The sequence below is a fragment of the Euleptes europaea genome, chromosome 1, assembly GCF_029931775.1.
Source record: "Euleptes europaea isolate rEulEur1 chromosome 1, rEulEur1.hap1, whole genome shotgun sequence".
Taxonomy (NCBI): domain Eukaryota; kingdom Metazoa; phylum Chordata; class Lepidosauria; order Squamata; family Sphaerodactylidae; genus Euleptes; species Euleptes europaea.
In genome coordinates, this window is record NC_079312.1 from 19,703,530 (window position 1) to 19,726,519 (window position 22,990).

General features: G+C 48.6%; 1 protein-coding gene across 1 annotated transcript; it reads right to left on the reverse strand.

Moving 5' to 3' along the window:
• Nucleotides 1-14,906: 14,906 nt before the first annotated feature.
• Nucleotides 14,907-21,939, reverse strand: ZBTB12 (zinc finger and BTB domain containing 12). The gene is made up of 2 exons (XM_056861146.1): nucleotides 21,420-21,939; nucleotides 14,907-15,945 (listed from the first exon to the last, which is right to left on the reverse strand). The coding sequence occupies exons 1-2, from the start codon at nucleotides 21,914-21,916 to the stop codon at nucleotides 14,916-14,918; spliced, it is 1,527 nt and encodes a 508-aa protein (XP_056717124.1). The 5' UTR covers nucleotides 21,917-21,939; the 3' UTR covers nucleotides 14,907-14,915.
• Nucleotides 21,940-22,990: the final 1,051 nt, after the last annotated feature.

Here is a 22,990-nt window from a genome sequence, read left to right on the forward strand (position 1 = left end):
TCGCACTCCATCATCACAGTTTCTGCCATGGGCCGGCAGGCCCTCCCCTGTTCCTCCCAAGCTGCTTTTGTGCTTCCGGGGAGACAAGGATCCTAAGGAGGGGTCAGAACTATCTCTGGAAGGTACGAGACCTGAAAAACAAACATGTTCATACACACAGTGCTGAAGGATTACTGCTCTGGCAAATATTGTCTCCGGAGGACAGAGGGAAATGGAATCCACCTCATTTCCAGTCCCAAATTTCCATTAACTCTTACCTGTGTCATCAGCTCCCACTTCCACCGACGACGTTGTCCCCGTCGCTCCCCGAGAAGGCTCACCCTAAGAGATTAAAGCAAAGAAGAAGTTGATTTTTATAAGATGACGTTCTCTACTTTTTATATACCTTTTAAGGAGTCTCAAAGTGGCTTCCAATCTCCTTCCCTTCCCCTCCCCACAACAGACACCTTGTGAAGTAGGTGGGGCTGAGAAAGCTGTAACTAGCCCAAGGTCACCCAGATGGCTTCATGTGCAGGAGTGGGGAAACCAACCCAGTTCTCCAGATCAGACGCCACCGCTCCTAACCACTACACCATGCTGGCTCTCTATTGTTCAGTGGGGCTTGCATTCCCATCTATGGATTAATCCTGTCTATCACTGTGCTGACCGCATGCCACCAGCGGAAATTAAGTATTTTTATCCCATCTTTCCACCAAGTAGCCCAGGGCAGCGTACGTCGTTCTTCTCGCCTCCATTTTCACCCTAACAACCCTGTAAAAGAGATCAGGCTAAGCGAGAATGACTCGCCCAACGTCACCTGGCAAGTTTCATGAATCTGAACCCAGGCCTCCCCAGCCCTAGTCCAAAACTCCAACTCCAACGTAACGCTCTTGTGTCATATACACATTAGTGGGTAAGTTGGCTCCTCCGATTGCTGGGGAAGGGGAGTCATTTGCTAAGAAGTAGCTGTGCTAGCCTGTCACGGTGGCAAGGAGACAAAAAGGGTGAGGGTTTGTCACAGGACTGTTTTTGTCAAAAGGAAGTAAAGAGTTGTCCACGTGGAAACAGGCTGGTGAGGTTTCCCCGTCGCAGCGGCCAATACGACCCATGGGCAGCCGGGCTTCTACACGGCAGGTTCCCCACATTTCCCCTGCCCACAACTGACATATTGTTATAGCGTTATAAGTCTGTCTATCAGGTTCTTTGATTTCCCACCTTTTTTTTTTTAAAGCAAGTCTCATTCATTGTGGAGATAAAAGGGGAGAGAGGCATCAGCTTATGCCCCCCCCCCAAATTAAACAAAAAGGCGGTGGCGCCTCGAAGCCCAACATTTATCCCAATATGAGCTTTCATGAGTCACAGCCCACCTTTGTCAGACGGGTATGTGGAGGAAAACCGTAAGATTTCCCAGCACAATTTCCCTTCACATATCTATTTGATGAAGTGGGCTGCAACTCACAAAAGCTCATACGGAAATAAATGTTAGCCTTTAAGGGCTTTCGCTTTATTGGGGGGGGGGGGAAGCCTAGCCTCTTCCGTTGCAGAGAAAGGCCTCTCCCCTTTTACCTCCACGATGAATGAGACTTATTTTTTTAAAAAAGCCGGGAAAGCAGAGAACCTAACAGGCAGACTTATAACACTAAAACAATATGTCAGCTGCGGGCAAGGAAAACGGGGGGAACCTGCCGTGTAGAAGCCCCGCTGCCCATGGCTCGTATTGGCAGCTGCAACGGGGAAACCTCACCAGCCTGTTCCCACGTGGGCAGCACCTTCGTTTCTTTTAATAAAAACAGTCCCGAGACAAACCCCTCACCCTTATTTGTGGCACGGACTTTCCGATGGGCCTTGACACCCGTCTGTCAGATTCACGAAGTGGTCACCGGAATTTGCAAGTATAGATACTTGGGTACAAAGAGGAAAGGAGCCCCGTGGAGCAGAGTGGTAAGCTGCAGCACTGCAGTCCAAGCTCTGCTCACAACCTGAGTTCGATCCCGACGGAAGTCGGTTTCAGGTAGCCGGCTCAAGGTCGACTCGGCCTTCCATCCTTCCGAGGTCGGTCAAATGAGCACCCGGCTTGCTGGGGGTAAAGGGGAGATGACGGGGGAAGGCAGTGGCAAACCACCCCGGCAAACAAAGTCTTGCTTGGAAACGTCGGGATGTGACGTCACCCCATGGGTCAGGAACGACCCGGTGTTTGCACAGGGGACACCTTTACCTTTTTTTTTTTTTTTTTTTTACAAAGAGGAAATCATAGATGCATGTATCCATCCCAGTGTACATACGAACCTCCCATATTCAATACAAGGGTTTGTTTTCACCATTGGTTCTCTTAGAGACAACCACCTCAAAACTCTAAGTTCCTGCCCATTTCAAAAGACCCCCCCCCCCGACCAACTTCTCCTAAATCCCACATTAAGGAATCATGAAATTAAAAAAAAAACACACACAACAACAACTAGACTGCGCTCTAAATCCCAAACACAATGCAACAACAATCCGAACTCGCCACAGACACCATGTGGCTGAAACCCCCTATCATTTGTTTGCACAAAACAGCAGGTCTTACTTCGGAATAACAATCCCCAGCTAACTACCTCCAAAGGCTGATGCACATAGATCTGTCCCTCACTCAGGCTGCAATCTTAACAACGCTTCCCTGGGAGTAAAGGTAAAGGTTCCCCGTGCAAGCACCGGGTCATTCCTGACCCATGGGGTGACGTCACATCCCGACGTTTACAAGGCAGACTACGTTTCCGGGGTGGTTTGCCAGTGCCTTCCCCAGTCGTCTTCCCTTTACCCCCACCAAGCTGGGGACTCATTTCACCGACCTTGGAAGGCTGGAAGGCTGAGTCGACCTGGAGCCGGCTGCCTGAAACCGACTCCCGTCGGGATCGAACTCAGGTCGTGAGCAGAGCTTGGACTGCAGTACGGCAGCTTACCACTCTGCGCCACGGGGCTCCCTGAAGCCCAATTGAATCAAACAGGGGTGAATTCTGAGTCGACCTGCTTAGGCTTGCTCCCTCCATGATTGCAGCCCGTGTTGTAAGTAAGCCTGCAAAATTCCTTCCTCCCCCTTCCTTTTATCCCTTAGAAGCTCCTCGATCAATTGATCTTGAGCAGCATAACCTGCAAAAGGACTAGTCCACAAACAAGCCAACAAATTACTAGCCCACAACCTGTCCACGCGGGCCCTTATGTGAATCACGGGTGGAGCAGGGATGAATTGAAACCCCGTCAGGTCCTGTCCCACCTGAGCCAATTCTCTGGATCTCTGCAACCCCATGCCAAATAATCACACAGCCAAGAAAGCCAGGATTTAATCAATCGCCCCCTCCCACAGCTGAGTCAGCTCCACCCCCTTCTAGCTAAGCTCAGTAAAGGGGTACCACGCCTTTCCTTTGGGCAGAAAAAGGATCTAACCTTCCTAAAAGGGCCACTGAACTTGAATCTGACCTTCCTCAAGGGTACGACTGATTTGCTTATGTTAACATTTATATTCCCCTTTCTTCTAGACAGAAAAAGGACCTAACCTTCCTAAAGTGCTACTGAATTGGAGTCTGACCTTCCTCAAGGGTACGACTGATTTGCTTATGTTAACATTTATAGTCCCCTTTCTTCTGTCAAGGAGCTCAAGGTGGCTTCTTAAGAAGTCTTTTACCCAAGGTATGGCCCAAATACAGGCTTGCTTAGAGCAAAAAAAGGTTGTTACACCTTTGCTTTTTGTCGATGCAGGTGTCACTTAACTATGCAACTCCCTTTCAGAAGCGGTCTGGTTTCTTACATTTTTAGAAGGCAAATGGGAAAGATCTACCTTCAAAAAACAACACCCCAATTTTTTTTTTTTTTTTTTGCTGCCAAGTTGCAGCTGACTTATGGAAACCCCACAGGGGTTTCAAGGCCAGAGACATTCAGAGGTGGTTTGCCGTTGCCTGCCTCTGTGTAGCAACCCTGGACTTCCTCGGTGGTCTTCCATCCAAATACTGAGCAGGGCAGCCCTGCTTAGCTTCTAAGATCTGGCCAGATTGGGCTAGGCCGGGCTATCCAGGTCAGGGCGTGAGGTTATATAATAACCTTGAGACTCTACAGCAGGGGTTACAAACACAAAGCCCGAGGGCTAGCTCCGGCTCCTTGAGAGCTCTTATCTAGCCCGCAAACCAGCCTAGCCACACACCCCCACTCAATCTGGGCTGGCGAGGCATGGCCCGGCCCGACCCGACCAAGGGACATTTATGACATATCTGGCCCTCGTAACAATTGAGTTTTACACCTCTGCTCTATGGAGGCCCGAGATGGTAAAAGTTGTAATGTCTTAATCTCCTGGGGCATAAGGCGATTCAAATGGTGACGCCTGGCTTCTGTCTGATTGGCTGCGTTGAATCCCTGCTCAGGCAAAAAACAAAAAGAAATCAAAAAAACCACAGACTCTGCGAACAAGATCTTGGGGCATTCTACGTTAGGACTCCAGATGTGTAATCTCGCCCTAAAAACAGCTGTGTGGGGGCAATGTCGATAAGTGTGGCTGGCTCATTTATCTTGTGTAATTTCCTGTGTGTGTGTTAAGTGCTGTCAAGTCGCTTCCGACTCATGGTGACCCTATGAATCAATGTCCTATCTTTAACAGCTTTGCTCAGGTCTTGCAGATTGAGGGCTGTGGCTTCCTTTATAGATTCAATCCATCTCTTGTTGGGTCTTCCTCTTTTCCTGCTGCCTTCCACTTTTCCTAGCACGAATGTCTTTTCCAGTGACTCTTGTCTTCTCATAACGGGACTCAGTTTAGTAATTTTAACTTCTAGGGTCACTTCAGGCTTGATTTGATCTAGAACCCAATGATTTGTTTTTTTGGCAGTTCAAAGAAATTCATTTTCTTCCTATCATTTAACTTCATTGTCCAGCTTTCACACCCATACATAGTAATAGGGAATACAATTGTATTAATTAACTTGCATTAATTAACTTCTTAGATTTTGTTAAGGACAGTCTCAGACCTGTCTTTTTTTAAAAAACAACAACAACTCCATGGCACTTGGAATAGCTTAGGGAAGACTACTTCCAGTTGATGAACCTGAGCAAGGGGAAAAGTTTAGATATCCTTCCCTTCTCCATCACTACAGACACCCAAGGGCTGGCTAAGATTTTACAAGGGTTGGGAGAGAAAAGCCCACATGCTCAGATGCAGTGGTGGAAAAGCACCATCAAGTCGCGGCTGACTTATGGTGACTCAGAAAGGGTTTCAAAGCCAGAGAGGCAAGCCCTACATGTAGTGGTGTAGAGACAGCGTGGTGTAGTGGTTAAGAGTGTGTGCGTGTTGTGTGTTAAGTGCCGTCAAGTCGCTTCCGACTCATGGCGACCCTATGAATGAAAGTCCTCCAAAATGTCCTATCTTTGACACCCTTGCTCAGATCTTGCAAATTGAGGGCTGTGGCTTCCTTTATTGAGTCAATCCATCTCTTGTTGGGTCCTCCTCTTTTCCTGCTGCCCTCAACTTTCCCTAGCATGACTGTCTTTTCCAGTGACGCTTGTCGTCTCATGACGTGACCAAAATACGATAGCCTCAGTTTATTCATTTTAGCTTCTAGGGTCAGTTCAGGCTTGATTTGATCTATAACCCACTGATTTGTTCTTTTGGCAGTCCACGGAATCCGTAACACTCTCCTCCAACACATTTCAAAGGAATCTATTTTCTTCCTATCAGCTTTCTTCACTGTCCAGCTTTCACACCCATACATAGCAATAGGGAATACGATGGCATGAATTAAGAGTGGTTAAGAGTGGTGGACTCTAATCTGGAGAGCCAGGTTTAGGGAGGGACCGTGGCTCAATAGTAGAGCATCTGCTTGATATGCAGAAAGTCCCAGGTTCAACCCCCAGCATCTCCAGTTAAAGGAACCAGGCACGTAGGTGATGAAAAGGACCCTTTTCTGCCTGAGACCTTGGAGAGCTGCTGTTGGGCTGAGTAGACAATACTGACTTCGATGGACCAAAGGTCTGATTCAGTATGAGGCAGCTTCATGTGATTTCCCCACTCCTCCACGAGCAGCGGACTCTTTTTGGTTTCCCCACTCCTGCACATGAAGCCTGCTGGGTGACCTTGGGCTAGTCACAGTTCTCTCAGAACTCTCTCAACCCCACCTACCTCACAAGGTGTCTGTTGTGGGGAGAGGGAGAGGAAGAGAAGGAGATTGTATTAACCAGGGCTGACCCTGCTTAGCTTCCGAGAGCTGACTAGCCTGGTACTCAGAAGTACTCTGGTAAATAAAAAATTCTAGTTATCCATTTAATATTTATGTTATTGTATTTGTGTTTGGTGCAGTGGCACGCAGGACCTACAGTAGCCATGTGGCCTTTTGGTTCATAGGAACTGCAAACGTGGCTCTCCTTGAGCCAGGGAGTATCAGCCCAGAAAGGGGTGCCTAACCCTATGGAAATCAACAAAAGCAAGGGATCTAAATGGAAGAAGATTCCCATGATCTCTTCCTGTGAGTGGCTAGACTAATTTCCGACAAAGATAATAATAAGGATATTTGGATGATATGACCGTATGGTAGCCTGCCTTTCAAATAAAACTACAATGTACCTGTCTTCGTTTCATATATTAAAATGTGTACCCCCCCTCAGCCTTTCCACCTGGTCCAAGGTAAAAGCAAAACAGCCCTAGCCAGCAGACAGAATCCTAGAAATAGCAACTAAATGTGAATTTAAAAAAATGTTTTAAATTAAAAAAATTAAATTAAAAATGATTTTTTTTAAAAAATGATTTTAAATTCTGCCCAAAAAACACCAAAATAGGTGCTTGATTACCATGCTTCAAGAGGGCCCTCCGAGGTCTGGGTGACACCGAATAAAAGGGCCCGTTTCTGGTAGCAACCCGCCTCACCTCAAAAAGTAAAGGGCCTGAGCAGATCTCAAAGCATTAGCAGAACATAGGGGGGAGCCAGCAGCCTTTCTAGGCCCTCCTAGACTGTTTGGGCCACCGAAAGTCAGAACCAGCACTTTGAATAAAGCTGGGTATTGAGAGCCGGTGAAGGTCTCTTAAGCACAGGCAAGATGCGATCACGTCTGCAGGTCACTGTTAAGACCTCGGTCCTTGGGGCACCCTGTGCTGCATCTGAAATGGAATATTTCAAAGAACCGGGCAGATGAAATTCTTCTGCTAGCTCTTCTATTTATTTATTGATTAGCCAGGGGGGAAAAAAAAGTATCAGAGGTTAGCAAACGATGGAAGGACCAGATGGCGGAGAGAGTTTGAAACAGTCAAATGGGAACTGCCAGCCCCAAAGCGACCCAACTTGGGTTCCTGGCGAGTGTGCACGGGTTTCAGCAATCTAGAATCCTAAGGAGGCACAGGGCATTATTTCCCTTTCCTCGGAAGCCTCCCCTTCCTTCTTCGCCATCCTTATGCAGTTAGTAGAAAAGGGCAAGAGTCCAGGAGCACCTTAAAGCCTAACAAAAATATTTTCTGCCCAAAAAGGTTTTAAGGTGCTACTGGACTCTGGCCCTTTTCTACTACAGCAGACAGACTAACCCGGCTACCCACTGGGACTTATCCAGTTATAAAGACTTTGTAGATCCACGGCGATTACCCTCCCATCTCTTGAACTGGAGCAACTGGCTGCCCCCAAATCCGTGCAGCGCGGGGAGCGGCGGCCCCCCTCGACCCCACCCCCCTCTCCCCAAAATCGCTTCCAACTGCAAGCCACAACCTCGCCTTCCCGCCTCCCGGGATCGCTCCGTCCCTAGAATGAGAGCTACCCCCCCCCCCCGCCGCCCATGCTCTTTTGCAATACACCCAAATCTCCTTTTTGCATTTCCAGGTCTTCCTGCAAGAAGCCCCTCCCAGTTTGCAATGGGGAGTCAGAGGAGGACAATGAGTGATGAGCGCTGGCTGGAAACTGGGGGAAGGAGAAAGCCGGCCGGCCTCGATTGCTTCTTTCTCTCTCTCTCTCTCTTTTTTTTTGCAGAGCCTCCACCCCGTCCCTGATCGCCCCCCCCCTTCCCACCCGCGCCCCGAACCTGCGTGGCTCCCGCTCCGGCAGCCTCCATGGCCTCGCGCCGCTAGCAGCAGCAGCAGCAGAACCGGCCCCGCACTGACGTCACCGCCACGGGGCGAATCAAGGGGCGGGAGAGGGAGCCGTTAAAGGGGCAGCCGCGGCGGCGCGCGGCGCTCCGTGCAGACAAAGAGCGCGCGGGGAAGAAAGGCGCCGGCGGAGCTCTTTTTCATTCATTGCCCTGGAGAACGGGGAAGGGGGGATGCGCAGAGGGGTTTTCATTCGTTGGTTGCTTCCAGGAAAGTTTTTTTTTTATTTTTATTTTTAAATTTTATTCACTTAACGTATCAACATAACAACAATATCCAACACTGAAAATAATAGTAATAAAAAAACATATAATATCACTAATTTAACAATGCAATGACTTCCCCTTCTCCCTCTTCCATCTAAAAATAAATTGTATCAACTTTTTTGCTAACGGACTTCCAGGAAAGGTATTAATACCTTCTTGATATGTTGGCGCTGTACAGGTTACTATAAAAGGAGGGAAGTTTTTTTTTTTTGTTTTTTTTTAAGTCGGCTTGATGAAGAGTTGTAGAGAACTTAAAAAGTTACACGCTCTTTTGTTATTTTGGCTAGTCTTGACAAATAGCATTACGCGGAGTTTGGGTTTGCACCTTATTCTACACTGTGTGCGCTAAGTGCCGCCAAGTCGCATCCGACTCATGGCGACCCTATGAATGAAAGTCCTCCAACATTTCCTGTCTTTGACAGCCTTGCTCAGATCTTGCACATTGAGGGCTGTGACTTCCTTTATTGAGTCAACCCATCTCTTGCTGGGTCTTCCTCTTTTCCTGCTGCCCTCAACTTTTCCTAGCATGACTGTCTTTTCTAGTGACTCTTGTCTTCTCATAAGCACTGGTTCCCAGCCGGGGGTCCGTGGACCCCCAGGGGTCCGCGAGAACTAAATTAGGGTCCACAAAACAAAGTTATAAACCCATAATAAATTAATATTTTCAATTAAAAGTTCTCTATTATAAAAATATATATTCAAATATAATTCTAAGTTTAACGTTTAACTAACAGTTATGATTAAAGTTTATTTTCAAATTCTCGGAATTTTTATTTTGAACCTTGGGGTCCCTGCACCGAACAAAAAAGTCCTAGTGGTCCCTGGTCAAAAAAAGGTTGGGAACCATACGATAGCCTCAGTTAGTCATTTTAGCTTCTAAGGTCAGTTCAGGACTGATTTGATCTATCACCCACTGTTTTGTGTTGTTGTTTTTTGGGGCAGTCCATGGTATCCGTAACCCTCTCCTCCAATACCACATTTCAAAGGAATCTACTTCCTATCAGCTTTCTTCAATGTCCAGCTTTCACACCCATACATAGTAATAGGGAATATGATGGCATGAATTAACTTAATCTTGGTGGCCAGTGACCTGTATACTAGAGGTTCCCAAACTGTGCTCCAAGGAGCACTTGGTGCTCTACGAAACATCTAGTGCTCCATGAACAGGGTTGCCAACCTTCAGGTACTAGCTGGAAATCTCCAGCTATTACAACTGATCTCCAGCCAATAGAGATCAGTTCCCCTGGAGAAAATGGCTGCGTTGGCAATTGGACTCCGTGGCATTGAAGCCGATCCCCAAACCCCGATCTCCTCAGGCTCTGCCACAAAATCCTCCCGCCGGTTGCAAAGGGCTGTACCAACCCTATCCACAAAGAGACTGGAAAGAAAAATACTTCTGTCATTTGGTTCAGTTATATAGGTGCTAGGTGAAAATTAGTGCTGCATGACAAAATTCTCCTAAAAAGTGCTCCACGAGTCAAAAAGTTTGGGAAACTTCTACACTATGTTGGATAGCCAGTGTGGTGTAGTGGTTAGAGCAGGGGTGTGAGAAACATAAGGCCTGCGGACTGGATTCGGCCCCTTGAGAGCTCTTATCCGGCCTGCAAGGCAGCCATCCCCCTCCCCACTCTCGATCTGGCCTAGCAAGGCAAAGCCTGCCCTGGGCCAACCAAATGGCATTTATATCATAGCCGGCCCTCATAAACAATTGAGTTCAACACTCCTGGGTTAGTGTGTCAAACAAAAGTTTTGAATCTCTGCTCTACCATGGAAGGTTGCCAATTCTGGACTGGGAAATTCTTAGAGATTTGAAGACGGAGCCTGGGGAGGGCAGAGTTTGAGGGGGATGCAGTTGAGCTTGGTGAGGATACGGCGCAAGAGTCCACCCACTGAAGCTGCCCTTTTCTCCAGGGAAACTGATCTTTGTAGTCTGGAGATCAATTGTGGTTCCAGAACTCCAGGCCCCATCTGGAGATTGGCAACCCTACTGGGTGATATTTGGCCGGTCACACAACAATTGACCTGACAGGGTTGTTGTGAGGATAAAATGGATGACAGGAGACTGTTGTAAGCCATTTTGGGTCCCCGTTGGGGAGAAAAGTGGAATATAATTGGAGTAAATAAATATCACTAATCCCCATTCAGCATTTTTTCTCCTTTCCCGTCTCACAGCCACTTGTGTTTCTCAGCTTCAGACTGACCATTTGTCTTTTGCTGTCAGCATTCAGTGCTTTACCCACATTACTCCAGCCCTGTAAGGTAGGCCAGTCCGTGTGCTGCAGTCAGGGCTGAGGCGGGGAATGGTAGAGAACCGTTGCAATGTAGCGTTTAGAATATTAGAGTAGGACTGCGGAGATCTGTGTTCAATAGAGTACTGTGTTAAGTTTTGGGCAGCACAATTTAGGAAAGATGTAGACAAGCTGGAACGTGTCCAGAGGAGGGCAACAAAGATGGTGAGGGGTCTGGAGACCAAGTCCTATGAGGAAAGGTTGAAGGAGCTGGCTATGTTTAGCCTGAAGAGGAGAAGACTGAGAGGGGATATGATAACCATCTTCAAGTACTTGAAGGGCTGTCATATAGAGGAGGGTGCCAAGTTGTTTTCTGTTGCTCAAGGTCGGACCAGAAGCAACGGGTTGAAATTAAATCAAAAGAGTTTCTGTCTAGACATTAGGAAGAATTTGCTAACAGTTAGAGCGGTTCCTCAGTGGAACAGGCTTCCTCGGGAGGTGGTAAGCGCTCCTTCCCTGGAGGTTTTTAAGAAGAGGTTAGATGGCCATCTGTCAGCAATGCTGATTCTGTGACCTTAGGCAGATGATGAGAGGGAGGGCATCTTGGCCATCTTCTGGTCACTAGGGGTGTGGAGGGGGAGGTAGTTGTGAGTTTCCTGCATTGTGCAGGGGGTTGGACTTGATGGCCCTGGTGGTCCCTTCCAACTCTGATTCTATGATCTGGATTCAGTCTCACAATGTCACCGAATGACCTTGGACTGGTCTTTCCTAGCCTAACCTATTTCATGCATTGCTGCTGCGAGGATAAAATGGGAGGGGGACCATAAACCTCCACATTGTGAGGCAGTAAACCTCTGAATCCCAGTGCCAGGAGGCCTAACATCAGGGGAAGGCCTCGGCCTCTATGCCCTATCATTGCCTCCCCAGAGGAACTAGTTGGCCACTGTGTGAGGAGAGGAGGGGCCGTGGGCTCAGCGGTAGAGCATCTGCTTGGCATGCAGAAGGTCCCAGGTTCAATCCCCGGCATCTCCAGTTAAAGGAACCAGGCAAGTAGGTGATGTGAAAGACCTCCGCCCAAGACCCTGGAGAACCACCGCCGGTCTGAGTAGACAATACTGACTTTGATGGACCAAGTCTCTGATTCAATGTAAGGCAGCTTCATGTGTTCATGTGAGACAGGATGTTGGACTAGAGAGTTGGACCGTTGGTCTGACCCAGCAGGGCTTTCCTTACGTTCTTAGCTTTCCCTGAGCTCCTTGGAGGGAGGGTGAAAGAAAAACATGATAAATAAATGGCTTTATAAATGGATTAAGACAAATCCACAGGGAACCTCCGGGTTCAGAGCTGTCAATCTCAGCTACTAGGAGCTAAAGCTGTATGTCCCTTCTCATAAGTGGTTGCTGGTCCACAGTGCTGGACTTGATAGATCTTGGACTGAGATGACCCCTTTCACAAAGCTCCAGAAAGGAACATTTTGTAAAAAAAACCAGTAGATAAATTCAAGGCTTATCAGCCACTATTAACCATTCTAGCAACCGCCAGTTGACTTCCATATATAAAATTAAGTTTTCCTTTGAGTATCACAGGACGGCCTTTGCCCTGGTACAGCACACTGGCCTCAGCTTGAAATACAATTCTGGCCTAGATCAACCCATTTTCTGCTCAAGGCCAAACAATTCTTGTGTGTCTTTTCCTAACTCCCTTCTGTGTGTTGCTTCACTCCCCTGCCCACCCAATTTTATGAGCCTCTGTGCTTTGTGTGCAGAAGGTCCCAAGTTAAGTCTCCAGCACCTCCAGTAGTCGCTGAGGCAAAAGATCCTGGAGAACCACTGACAATCCGAGGAGACGGTACTGACCTTGATATACCAGTAGTCTGATTCAGCTTGACCTTTAGTCCGACACATAACTGCCAAAAACCCTTCTGTTTTTTAATTTGTTTTTATTTTGTTTCTTTTTAGAAAAAAGTTTGAATTAAAAAAAAAAGCTAGTTAGGGTCCAGGGGATCAGAATCAATACTGTTTCAAGGAGAGAGAAAAATCCTCTTGTCCTAATGCCACCGGGAGTGGTTCCAGGGCTGTGATGATTCCACGCACAAAACGGTGATTTAGGTACTGAGTGCGGAATCCAGCATCCCAAGAAATCTCAGCTCCCACTCTGAAAAGGAAGATTCTAGCCCCCACGGCGGTGAAGAAACCGGCTCAAGATGCCTTGTAAACATAGTAAATGCAAAAGGGTAGCCATGTTAGTCTGTTGTAGCAAAATAAAACAAAGTCCCGCGGCACCTTAAAGACTAACAACATTGATTTCAAGATTAGCTTTCGTGAGTCAAAGCTCACTTCCTCATATCCGAGGAAGGAAGCTGTAACTTGTGAAAGCTCATATTGAAATAGAACACAGTTTGAGTCCACTGGCACCTTGAAGACCAACAAAATTTTCCAAGATAAGGTTTTGTAAGTTAAAGTTCACTTTGTCAGGTACAAATGGGAATGAAAGTCTATCAGCCCTTATATCCAGGACAGAAGGGCCAGTTGAAGTCAGAATGCGGAGGTATGATGCAAAACGTCATCAGCTGGATTAGAGCTAGGAGATACACACAGAGGTGGGAAATGCAGGATATTGGCATCCATAATGGGATAAGAATCCTATGTCCCTATTCAGCTCTGGGAGGTCCATTGTCTTGAACCTGTTAATGAATTCTAGTTCAGCAATCTCACAATGTAATCTCGATTTGAAGCTTCTCCATGGCAGAATTGCCTCTCCTAGGCCAACAATGGAATGTCCTGGAAGAACATAAATATTGCTAGTCTTTGAGGTGCCACTAGACTTTCGTTTTATTTTACTATACCTGGTAAAGCCAGGCAATGCTTGGAAAGAGCTCCGGAAAACACTCGATGGGGGTTGGCTTAAGGAAATTTTTCTTCTGTAAGCCTTGGGTAAGAACCAGACCACAAAAAGTTTTACTGAGTTCCCCCCACATACACACACACACACACACACACACACACACACACACACACACACACACACACTAATGGTTTCCAAGATCCCACAGGTATCCTCTACCACATTTTCAAATGTGTCTTCACAGCCATGAGGACTAGCGACTTCCTTTTTCAAAAGCCCAAGAGGTTGAGATTCCACAACTGCCCAGGGCAATTACAAGAATGCAGAATACACTCAGCCTGATCTTTGAACTGTTAATCTTCACACTCTTCTTGGTTTCCCCTGGATTACCGGCTTCTCTAGCCCTGTTTATTTGCTACAGCGAACACATGTACATACTGCCTTTATTCGTGTCCATCTGTTTGTAAGAAAAAGCCAACGAGTATTCGCTTTACAAATGAAACCAGGGACCAGTACTTGGATAAATGGTCTGGTTTCAATCACATGTTCAGCTGTACATGCATTGAATGTAACATGAGAATTACTCAGCACGTGTATGAAGAAAAATCCAGTGTACGCTGTATGTGGACTGCACGTGTGTTCGCTGTAACTTGCAAACAGGGCTTGTGTATTTGAATAACATTATACCCTGCCAACCAAGACTACTAGGCTTCTGTCGGTAAGCTACAAAGTAGATTCTCTTCACTCAAACGTTTCACGGTTTGAATCTCAGGGCGAGTTCACATTCAGTTAGGTTCCTGCTTTTACACTGCTACAATCACCCGGAGGCTTCTGACCATTTGGAGGGGGGGGGCTTACTTATGGGTCCCTGGGTGAATCAGCCCCCGCTTCAGAACAAATTACCAAAGAGCAGGAGGTGGGGTCAGAAGGGACAGGTCTGCCGCAACATTTGCTGTCGCTTCCACTGAATAAGGGTCCAGTCAGCCTCCCTCCTGATGCCGTGCTGACTCGACGGCCATGTTGGCACTTCGGGGTGCCGAGGGCGAGGCCATGTCTATGCCCTTTTAATGGAGGAGGTATTTAGAGAGTCATGGCCCCTCTCCCCAAACAGCCCAAAGGCCACGATCCTTATGCCTGCTTGGCTGTAAAAAGAGGTAGTGGTTTCCGGATAATAGGGCATAACGGACAGAAGGCTGGGAAAGGCAAAGGAAGAGAACAGATCCCAGGGATCTCAGATCCCTCAGCCCCCTGCTCTGACTGGACTAGATCCCCCACACACCTCTTGGCTTCCCGTCTGACCTAATTCTTTTCTAATCCACTAGTCTTGCCCCCCCTTCCAAAGAATCCAGGTGTCCCATCCCTCTAGTACACTAGTCGCTAATAACCCATCCCCCAAAACTCAAGGAGCTCTGGCTCTCCACCCCCACATCCTAACCCCCTACACCCCACTTCCCTCCCTCAGAGCTCAGGAGTAGCATCCTCTTTGACTTCCCACAGCTGCTGCTGCCGCCTCCTCCTTCTCCTTCAGCGTATGAGGACATTAATCTGGGCCATGCCAGCTTCCATGACGTTCTCGGCCGTGGTCTTCCCGTGCTGCTCCTTGAGGTGGCGCCGGATGGCGGGCTTGTGGGCGAAGCGGACCTCACAGTAGGAGCAGCGGTACGGCCTCTCGCCGCTGTGGAGGTTCATGTGGTCGTGCAGTGTGGATTTCTGGGTGAAGCACTTCCCGCAGATGGTGCAGGAGTGCGACTTGACGCCGCGGTGGACGTTCATGTGCCGGTTGAGGTTGCTGCTGTGGTTGAACTGCTTGCCGCAGCGGGGGCACATGAAGATGAAGTGGTGGGCTCGCATGTGGAAGACCAGCTTCTCCACCCCTTGGAAGACCTCGTCACACTTGGTGCAGCAGATGATCCTCGAGGTGCCGTTGCCGCCCCACGCCGCCCCCGAGCCGCCATCGCTGCCCCTCCCGGTCGCGGGGAAGCTGGAGAAGGGGCGGCCGCTCAGTCCCGCCAAGACCAGCCCCACCCCGCCACCGCTGCTCTGGCACTCGGACGCGACAGCCGCTGCTTCGCTGGTCTCCTCCAAGTAGCCTCCGCTGGGGATGATCAGGAGGCCCGAACCTTCAGCATCCTCGTACAGGCTGTAACACGCCTTGACTACGCCCTGCTGAGGTTTCTCTGGCGTTGGTTCTGGAGGGGACCCCACCGCTTCTGCCACTGTAGAGTTGACTTGAGATTCTTCTTGGTCTCCTGAAGCATCTTTGTTCCACCCCGGTGGAGGAGAAGACTCCTTGCCCCAAGCTGGCGGCGGAGAAGACTCCTTGTTCCAGCTCTGCTGAGGAGACGCCTCCTTGTTCCAAGCCGCGCCCGTCTGCTGCTGCTTCTTCTTCTGACGCTGGGCCACCTCCATGGCCGACTCGATCTTCACGATGCAGATGTCAGAGACGGCGTCATCGTCTCCGTAGTCTTCATCCTGCTCCTCGTCGTCGTCCTCAGCCTTCATCTCCAGGTGTTCCTCCAGCGGAAACTCCAGCTTGATGGGCCGCAGCATGGGCCTGTCAGCCGGAGGAAGAAAAACAAAACATCAGTGATAACAACAGTAAGCACCGACTGAGGGACAGGACTCTATCCACATGAACACACATGAAGCTGCCTTATACTGAATCAGACCCTTGGTCCATCAAAGTCAGTATTGTCTACTCACACCAGCAGCGGCTCTCCAGGATCTCTGGCAAAGGTCTTTCACATCACCTACTAGCCTGGTCCCTTCAACTGGAGATTGAACCTGGGACCTTCTGCACGCCAAGCAGATGCTCTATCACTGAGCCACGGCCCCTCCCTAACGGTCTAGAATCAAAGCAAGTACAAGATTTTAATTATCTTTCGGCATTTTAGGAGGTTGATTGGAGTCTGGTTTCATGACAGTTTGGAAGGCCAATGCTGGAGGGCGGCCAGGGTAGCATAGTGATTGGTCTGTTGGACTAGGATCTGGGAGTATGGTTGCCAGTGGGAGAAAGAACATAAGAACATAAGAAAAGCCTTGCTGGATCAGACCAAGGTCCATCAAGTCCAGCAGTCTGTTCACGCAGTGGCCGACCAGGGGCCTCTAGGAAGCCCCCAAACAAGACAACTGCAGCAGCATTATCTTGCCTGTGTTCCACAGCACCTAATATATTCGGCATGCTCCTCTGATCCTGGAGAGAACAGGTATGCATCATGACTAGTATCCATTTTGAGTAGTAGCCATGGATAGCCCTATCCTCCATGAACATGTCCACTCCCCTCTTAAAGCCTTCCAAGTTGGCAGCCATCACCACATCTTGGGGCAGAGAGTTCCACAATTTAACTGTTCATTGTGTGAAGAAATACTGCCTTTTATCTGTTTTGCATCTCTCACCCTCCAGCTTCAGCAGATGACTCCGCGTTCTAGTATTATGAGAGAGGGAGAAAAGCTTCTCCCTGTCCGCTCTCTCCATACCAGGCATAATTTTATAGACCTCAATCATGTCTCCCCTTAACTGTCTTCTTTCCAAGCTAAACAGCCCTAAGCATTTTAACCACTCCTCACAAGGCAGTTGCACTAGTCCACTGATCATTTTGGTTGCTCTTTTCTGCACCTTCTCAAGCTGGAGTGTGTGTGTGGGGGGAGGGATCAGCAGCAGCATCCTGGCATGCTGATGTCACTCTCTGTATGCCCAGAGGTGATGTCAGTGCATCGCTGGGGGACGCTGGGGTCGCTCCAACACTTGGTCAAAACTTTACGGTTTAACCATGGGACAATGCACTGATGTCACTTCTGGAGCATACAGGAAGTGACATTAGCACACAGCCAGCAATATCCGTGTGGGACTGGCAAGGGCCCCCACCTCTGGGTGAGTCTGCCCCTGCCGGCTGCCCACTCCTCACTCTGCCATGAAGTTCACAAGAGGACTTCAGGCCAATCGCTCAGGGCTTTTGAAAGAAAGCAGCATCATGTGGGACAGCCATGTTAGCCTCACCTACCCTCACAAGGTTATCTTGAGGATAAGATGAGGAAAGGGAAACGAGCCCTCCTACCCACTGCTTCAAACTCTTTGTGGAAGGATGGGATAAAAACGTCCTACCTGGACATTTAGTAGAGAGCATAGTAGAAGGATGGGATAAAAATGTCCTAAAGGTAAAAGGTAAAGGTCCCTTGTGCAAGCACTGGGTCATTCCTGACCCATGGAGTGACGTCATATCCCGACGTTTACTAGGCAGACTTTGTTTACTGGGTTGTTTGCCAGTGCCTTCCCCAGTCATCTTCCTTTTACCCCCCAGCAAGCTGGGTACTCATTTGACCGACCTCGGAAGGATGGAAAGATGAGTCAACCTTGAGCCGGCTACCTGAAACCAACTTCCGTCATTATCGAACTTAGGTCACGAACAGAGCTTGGACTGCAGTACTTCAGCTTACCACTCTGTGCCACGGGGTTCCTAAAATGTCCTACATGGACATTTAGTAGAGAGTCTAGAAGAGGGCCCACTGAGAAGGCCTAAAAACCCCAGACAAAGCTTTCCAGCAGGGCTGGAACATTTTGCTATCCTGTAAGTCTTAACAGCTAGATTCAAGTCCAGTTGCACCTTACAGACCAACAAGATATTGGGAGTCAAAACTCTTTTTGTCATGGATGCGAGGGGGGAAACCCAACGGGATCAGGTTTTTAATCCTTAAACACCACACCCATCTCCCCCAATAGAACCTCAAGTTTCCAGCAGGGAAAGTATCTAAGGGCAGGAAGGAATCAACCTCTCTTTACTGACTGAAATCTCCACCACCACCCTCTCCAGCTGCTTTTTAAACAAACTGCATGTCTTATCACGGATACCCAGCAGGACACGTAGCGTGCGCCTGAGTAGGCAGAGCTGATCTCCATGGACCAAAGGTCCTTTTCAGTACAAAGCCCCTTTGTGCATTCAAGGGGTATTTTGCCACATGTGCACCACTGGAAGCTGAAGTACGCTGTGGTAAACATGCCTTTTCCCCCCGACACCTTTGGGAGGGATGTTGCTTAGTGGTAGATTAATCTGCTTTGCATAGAGAAGATCCTGCTCCCAGTTAAGAAATCTTAGGTAGCGAGTACTACGAAAGACTTCCTTTGCTCCAAGATTTTGGAGAACCACAGCTGCTAGTCACAACATCACGCTCCACTAATAACAACTTGTTGGTGGTCCCCGGCCCCTGGAGCGTGCGACTGTCCTCAACAAGAGCCAGGGCTTTTTCAGCCTTGGCTCCAGCCTGGTGGAATACTTTGCCTAGCGACATCAGGGCCCTGCGGGACCTCAAGGAGACTCGCAGGGCCTGTAAGACAGAGCTTTTCCACCAGGCCTATAACTGAGGGCAGCCACAGGTGGTTATCAATGCTGGCGTTCCTATCCTCCCCCCTTCTTTTCTTGTATAACTTGTGTTTTTTATGGGGGGATGGCCTGCCTGCTTGGCTATGACATTTATTATGCTACAGTGGGTACTACAGTAAATTGTGCACCATCTTTTTCTAAAAATATTTTTAATTAGTAATTGTGCACCATCTTTTTAAATAATTTGTGAGTCTGTATTTTACTGTTTTAGAAGAAGAGTGGGTTTTTATATGCCGACTTTCTCTACCACTTAGAAAACAATCAAACCGGCTTACAATCCCCTTCCCTTCCCCTCCCCACAACAGACACCCTGTGAGGTAGGTGGGGCTGAGAGAGTTCAGAGAGCTGTGACTAGCCCAAGATCACCCAGCTGGCTTCCTGTGGAGGAGTGGGGAAACCAACCCGGTTCACCAGATTACCGTCCGCTGCTCACGTGGAGGAGTGGGGAATCAAACCCGATTCTCCAGATTACAGTCCACCGCTCTTAACCACTTCACCACACTGGTTTTAAATGTTTGAACTGGTATTTATATATGTACTTTGTGGTTTTATTGTTGTTACCCACCCTGAGCCTGGTTTTGGCTGGGGAGGGCAGGCAAGAAATATATATTAATAATGGCAACAACAATAACACTGTGCCAGTTGGAGCAAAGATCTAACACAGTATGAGACAGGAGTGTATATATTCAATATGTATGTATAGAAAATGTCTTCAGTCATAAGAACATAAGAAAAGCCATGCTGGATCAGACCAAGGCCCATCAAGTCCATCAGACTGTTCACACAGTGGCCAGCCAGGGGCCTCTAGGAAGCCCACAAACAAGACGACTGCAGCAGCACCATCCTGCCTGTGCTCCACAGCACCTATTATAATAGGCATGTGCCTCTGATACTAGAGAGAATAGGTATGCATCATCACTAGTATCCATGAATACCCCTCTCCTCCATGAAGATGTCCACTCCCCTCTTAAAGCCTTCCGAGTTGGCAGCCATCACCAGATCCCGGGGCAGGGAGTTCCACAATTTAACTATGTGGGAAGTCAAGGGAATGGATTGGTTCACATGCTCAAAATCACCATGTGATGCAGTTTAGACTGTCCTTGGTCACATGAAGCCCCTGTTCCAAGTAAACAGATGTTTACCTGCTTGTTTTAATGCAAATTATAAAACATTTTATGCATCAGTGGTGCTACCGGCTGTATTTTAGAACTGGTCTTGGACCGTACAATTCAATTCAAGCAGCAGGTGCAACAGGTCAGCCACAGATCAGCCACAGCAACCATGGTGGCAACTATCCCCACAACGAAGGGAACACCCTTCCAAGCTGTCACACTCCTGGGTATCACTGAGGGGTGTCAACCGCCCAGAGGGTCCTGGAATTCTCCTAGAATTACAGCTGATCTCCAGACTGCAGAGGTCAGTTTCCCCCCGGAGAAAGTGGGAGCTCCAAAGGGCAGAGTCTCTGGCCTCACATCTCTGCAGACCTGCCTCCCCAGGCAACCCCCCTCCCAAATCTCTAGGAATTTCATCCAGCTGTAGATGGCAACCCTAGCCTGTGAACGAAGATGTAGAGCAGGGGTGGGGAACCTTTTTTCTGCCAAGGGCCATTTTGATATTTATAACATCATTCGCGGGCCGTGCATTCTGGCCTTGCCCCCTTTAACCCCTCCATTGTCGCCACTTCCGCCCCCAGCCCTCTTGTAGTCCAGAGGAAATACATTTCTCCACAGCCCGGGTGGGAAAGGGTTAACATAGTTTCTTGGGCGGTCCTAGCAACTTCATACCTAACGACTGTTCTGCAAGGGGGAAAGAAGGTTCCTTTTCTCGGCAAAACAAACTCACATCCACCTTGAATAGAGGCTGTTCCTGGCCGCGGGAGGGGGCGGATCGCCAGTCTTAAATCCTTCTGAGCTAGAGATGTGCCAGGACCCACGAAGGGCCAGACCAAATTATTTCGCGGGCCTTAAACAGCCCCCGGGCCTGACGTTCCCCACCCGATGTAGAGTTTAGTTTTAAAAAGGGAAAGGTAGCCGGTAGCCCCCCCCCTCCCCCCTGTGCAAGCACCAGGCCATTACTGACCCATGGGGTGACATCACATCCCGACATTTACTAGGCAAGCTATGTTTATGGGGTGGTTTGCCATTGCCTTCCCCAGTCATTTACACTTAACCCCCAGTGAGCTGGGTACTCATTTGACCGACCTCGGAAGGCTGGAAGGCTGAGTCAACCTTGAGCCGGCTACCTGAAACCGACTTCCATCAGGATCAAACTCAGGTCGTGAGCAGAGATTTGGCTGCAGTACTGCAGCTTACAGGGGAAATTTAGTTGCATGGGGTTAAATCAGTAAAACCCATGCGCATCGGAGTATATGGTGTGATTATGTCTCCCATTGCCACCAGGTGGCACTATTAACCAAAGTAATGAACCATAGAGTTAAAGGAATGTCCTTAAGTTGCTTGCCTTGGTCTTCTGGGGTGACTAAAAACCACCTCTAGTTGACGGAAACACACAAAAAAAATGATTTTTTCTTTTAAGTCACCTTGACCAACAAATATGTGTGCATGTGTAAGTCTTACTGAAAATGCACATGGGCTAGTAACTTTTGTAGATTTATTAGTGGGGGGTTAAATGGAAAAGCAACTGTTCAGCAAACCTCTTGCGGGAGTATTCCTTTCGGGTCGAGGTGGAACAGTCCACCACACTGGGGGTCTGAGACCGTCGGTGGCTTCCAAACTTTGTGGCATCTTCCTTGAGGCTGATTTTGGGTTCGATGAACTGGGACAAGGCGTTCCGGCACTTCTCCACCACGTGCTCCATCTGCAAGTAGCTGGCGGCCGTCAGGTAGTTGACGATGTCCCTGACGGCGAACTCCAGGGCACCGGTGTAGCAGGAGAGGAGGAGATCGGCCACTATCTTGGTGCTGTGCATGAGGGAAACCTGGAGTTCGGAGGAAGGGTTGAGAAGGAACTGGTCCCTCAGGAAAGGGGAACAGGCAGCCAGGATGACCTTGTGGCCCCGGAACTTAAGGCTGTCGGCCACGATGGTGACGTCGCAGAAGCGCTCCTCAGAACGGAGCTGGTTCATGTTGCGGAGCGTGGCCGCCTCGTGGCCGGGGAGCTGGAAGCGAAGGAGCTCCACGCCGGATGCCATTGGTTCTCTTGCACAGTGGGAGGGGTGGGCCAGTCGGTGAAGGTGGAGGCAAAGACGAAGGAAGAAAGTTACAAGGAAGAAGTCCCAGTGGGTGGCCTGAAGAACAGAAATGCTGGAAACAAACAGATAGGAAGAGGGTTTGAGTTTCAGTATTGCAGTCAGCCTATTGTAAGCAGAGGCTCAGCTGAGAAACACGGAACTGAAAAATGAAGTTAATTTATCCCACACACGGTCTGTATAATATCACACCTCCTTTTCAGATTTTCCTGTTCAAAATGGGATCAAGTCCACAACCACTTTCCGAAACAAGTGTCTAATTTTCCAACATCTTTGAGTACACCAACATTCTTTTTATTTACTCATTTTTATTTATTTAGAAGAAGGAGGAGGAGTTGGTTTTTATATGCCAATTTTCTCTACCTTTTAAGGAGAATTAAATTCCTTCCCTTCCTCTCCCCACAACAGAAACCTTTAGTGAGTAGGAACCGGTTGTATGGGGTCTTTTCACCTTACCGCCACCTGGCCACGGGGGAGCCCCAAACAACTGGGAGGGCAAGACCCATAGGATTGGCCCCACCAACATGGTTCCAGCTTCCTGGAGCTCTGTGGAGTAAAACCACAGGCCAGCCGGTCCCTTTCTGCTGAGGGAACATTCACAGCGTCTCTTGGTGCTTTGGGTATTTTAAGCTTTTCAAGTGGTGGTTTGCAGAGGCATTGTTTAGGGAGTACCCTTTGGTTTCAAACCATGAAGGAATCTATTCCCCCAACTTGGTTGTTACCTCTACAAAAGCCATTTAGAAACAAGTAGGTTTAGCCCAGCTCCAAAAAGAGAGGAGGGAAGGAGCCAAGCAAGACTCCCCTGGGAAGTAGTTCTCCAGCCACCAGCAAGAAAACCCTGCTTTGGGTGGACCTCTAACCTGCTGAGCCCATGGTGCCTTCAATGATAGAAGGGCCCTGAAGACTTGATTATTATCATTATCAGGGCAAGAAGTCCTTCATAAATCAAGTTTCCAGAGTTTTACCTGCGACTCAGTGGCACAGCAGCATGCAGAAAGTCCTCAGTTCAGTTCCCAA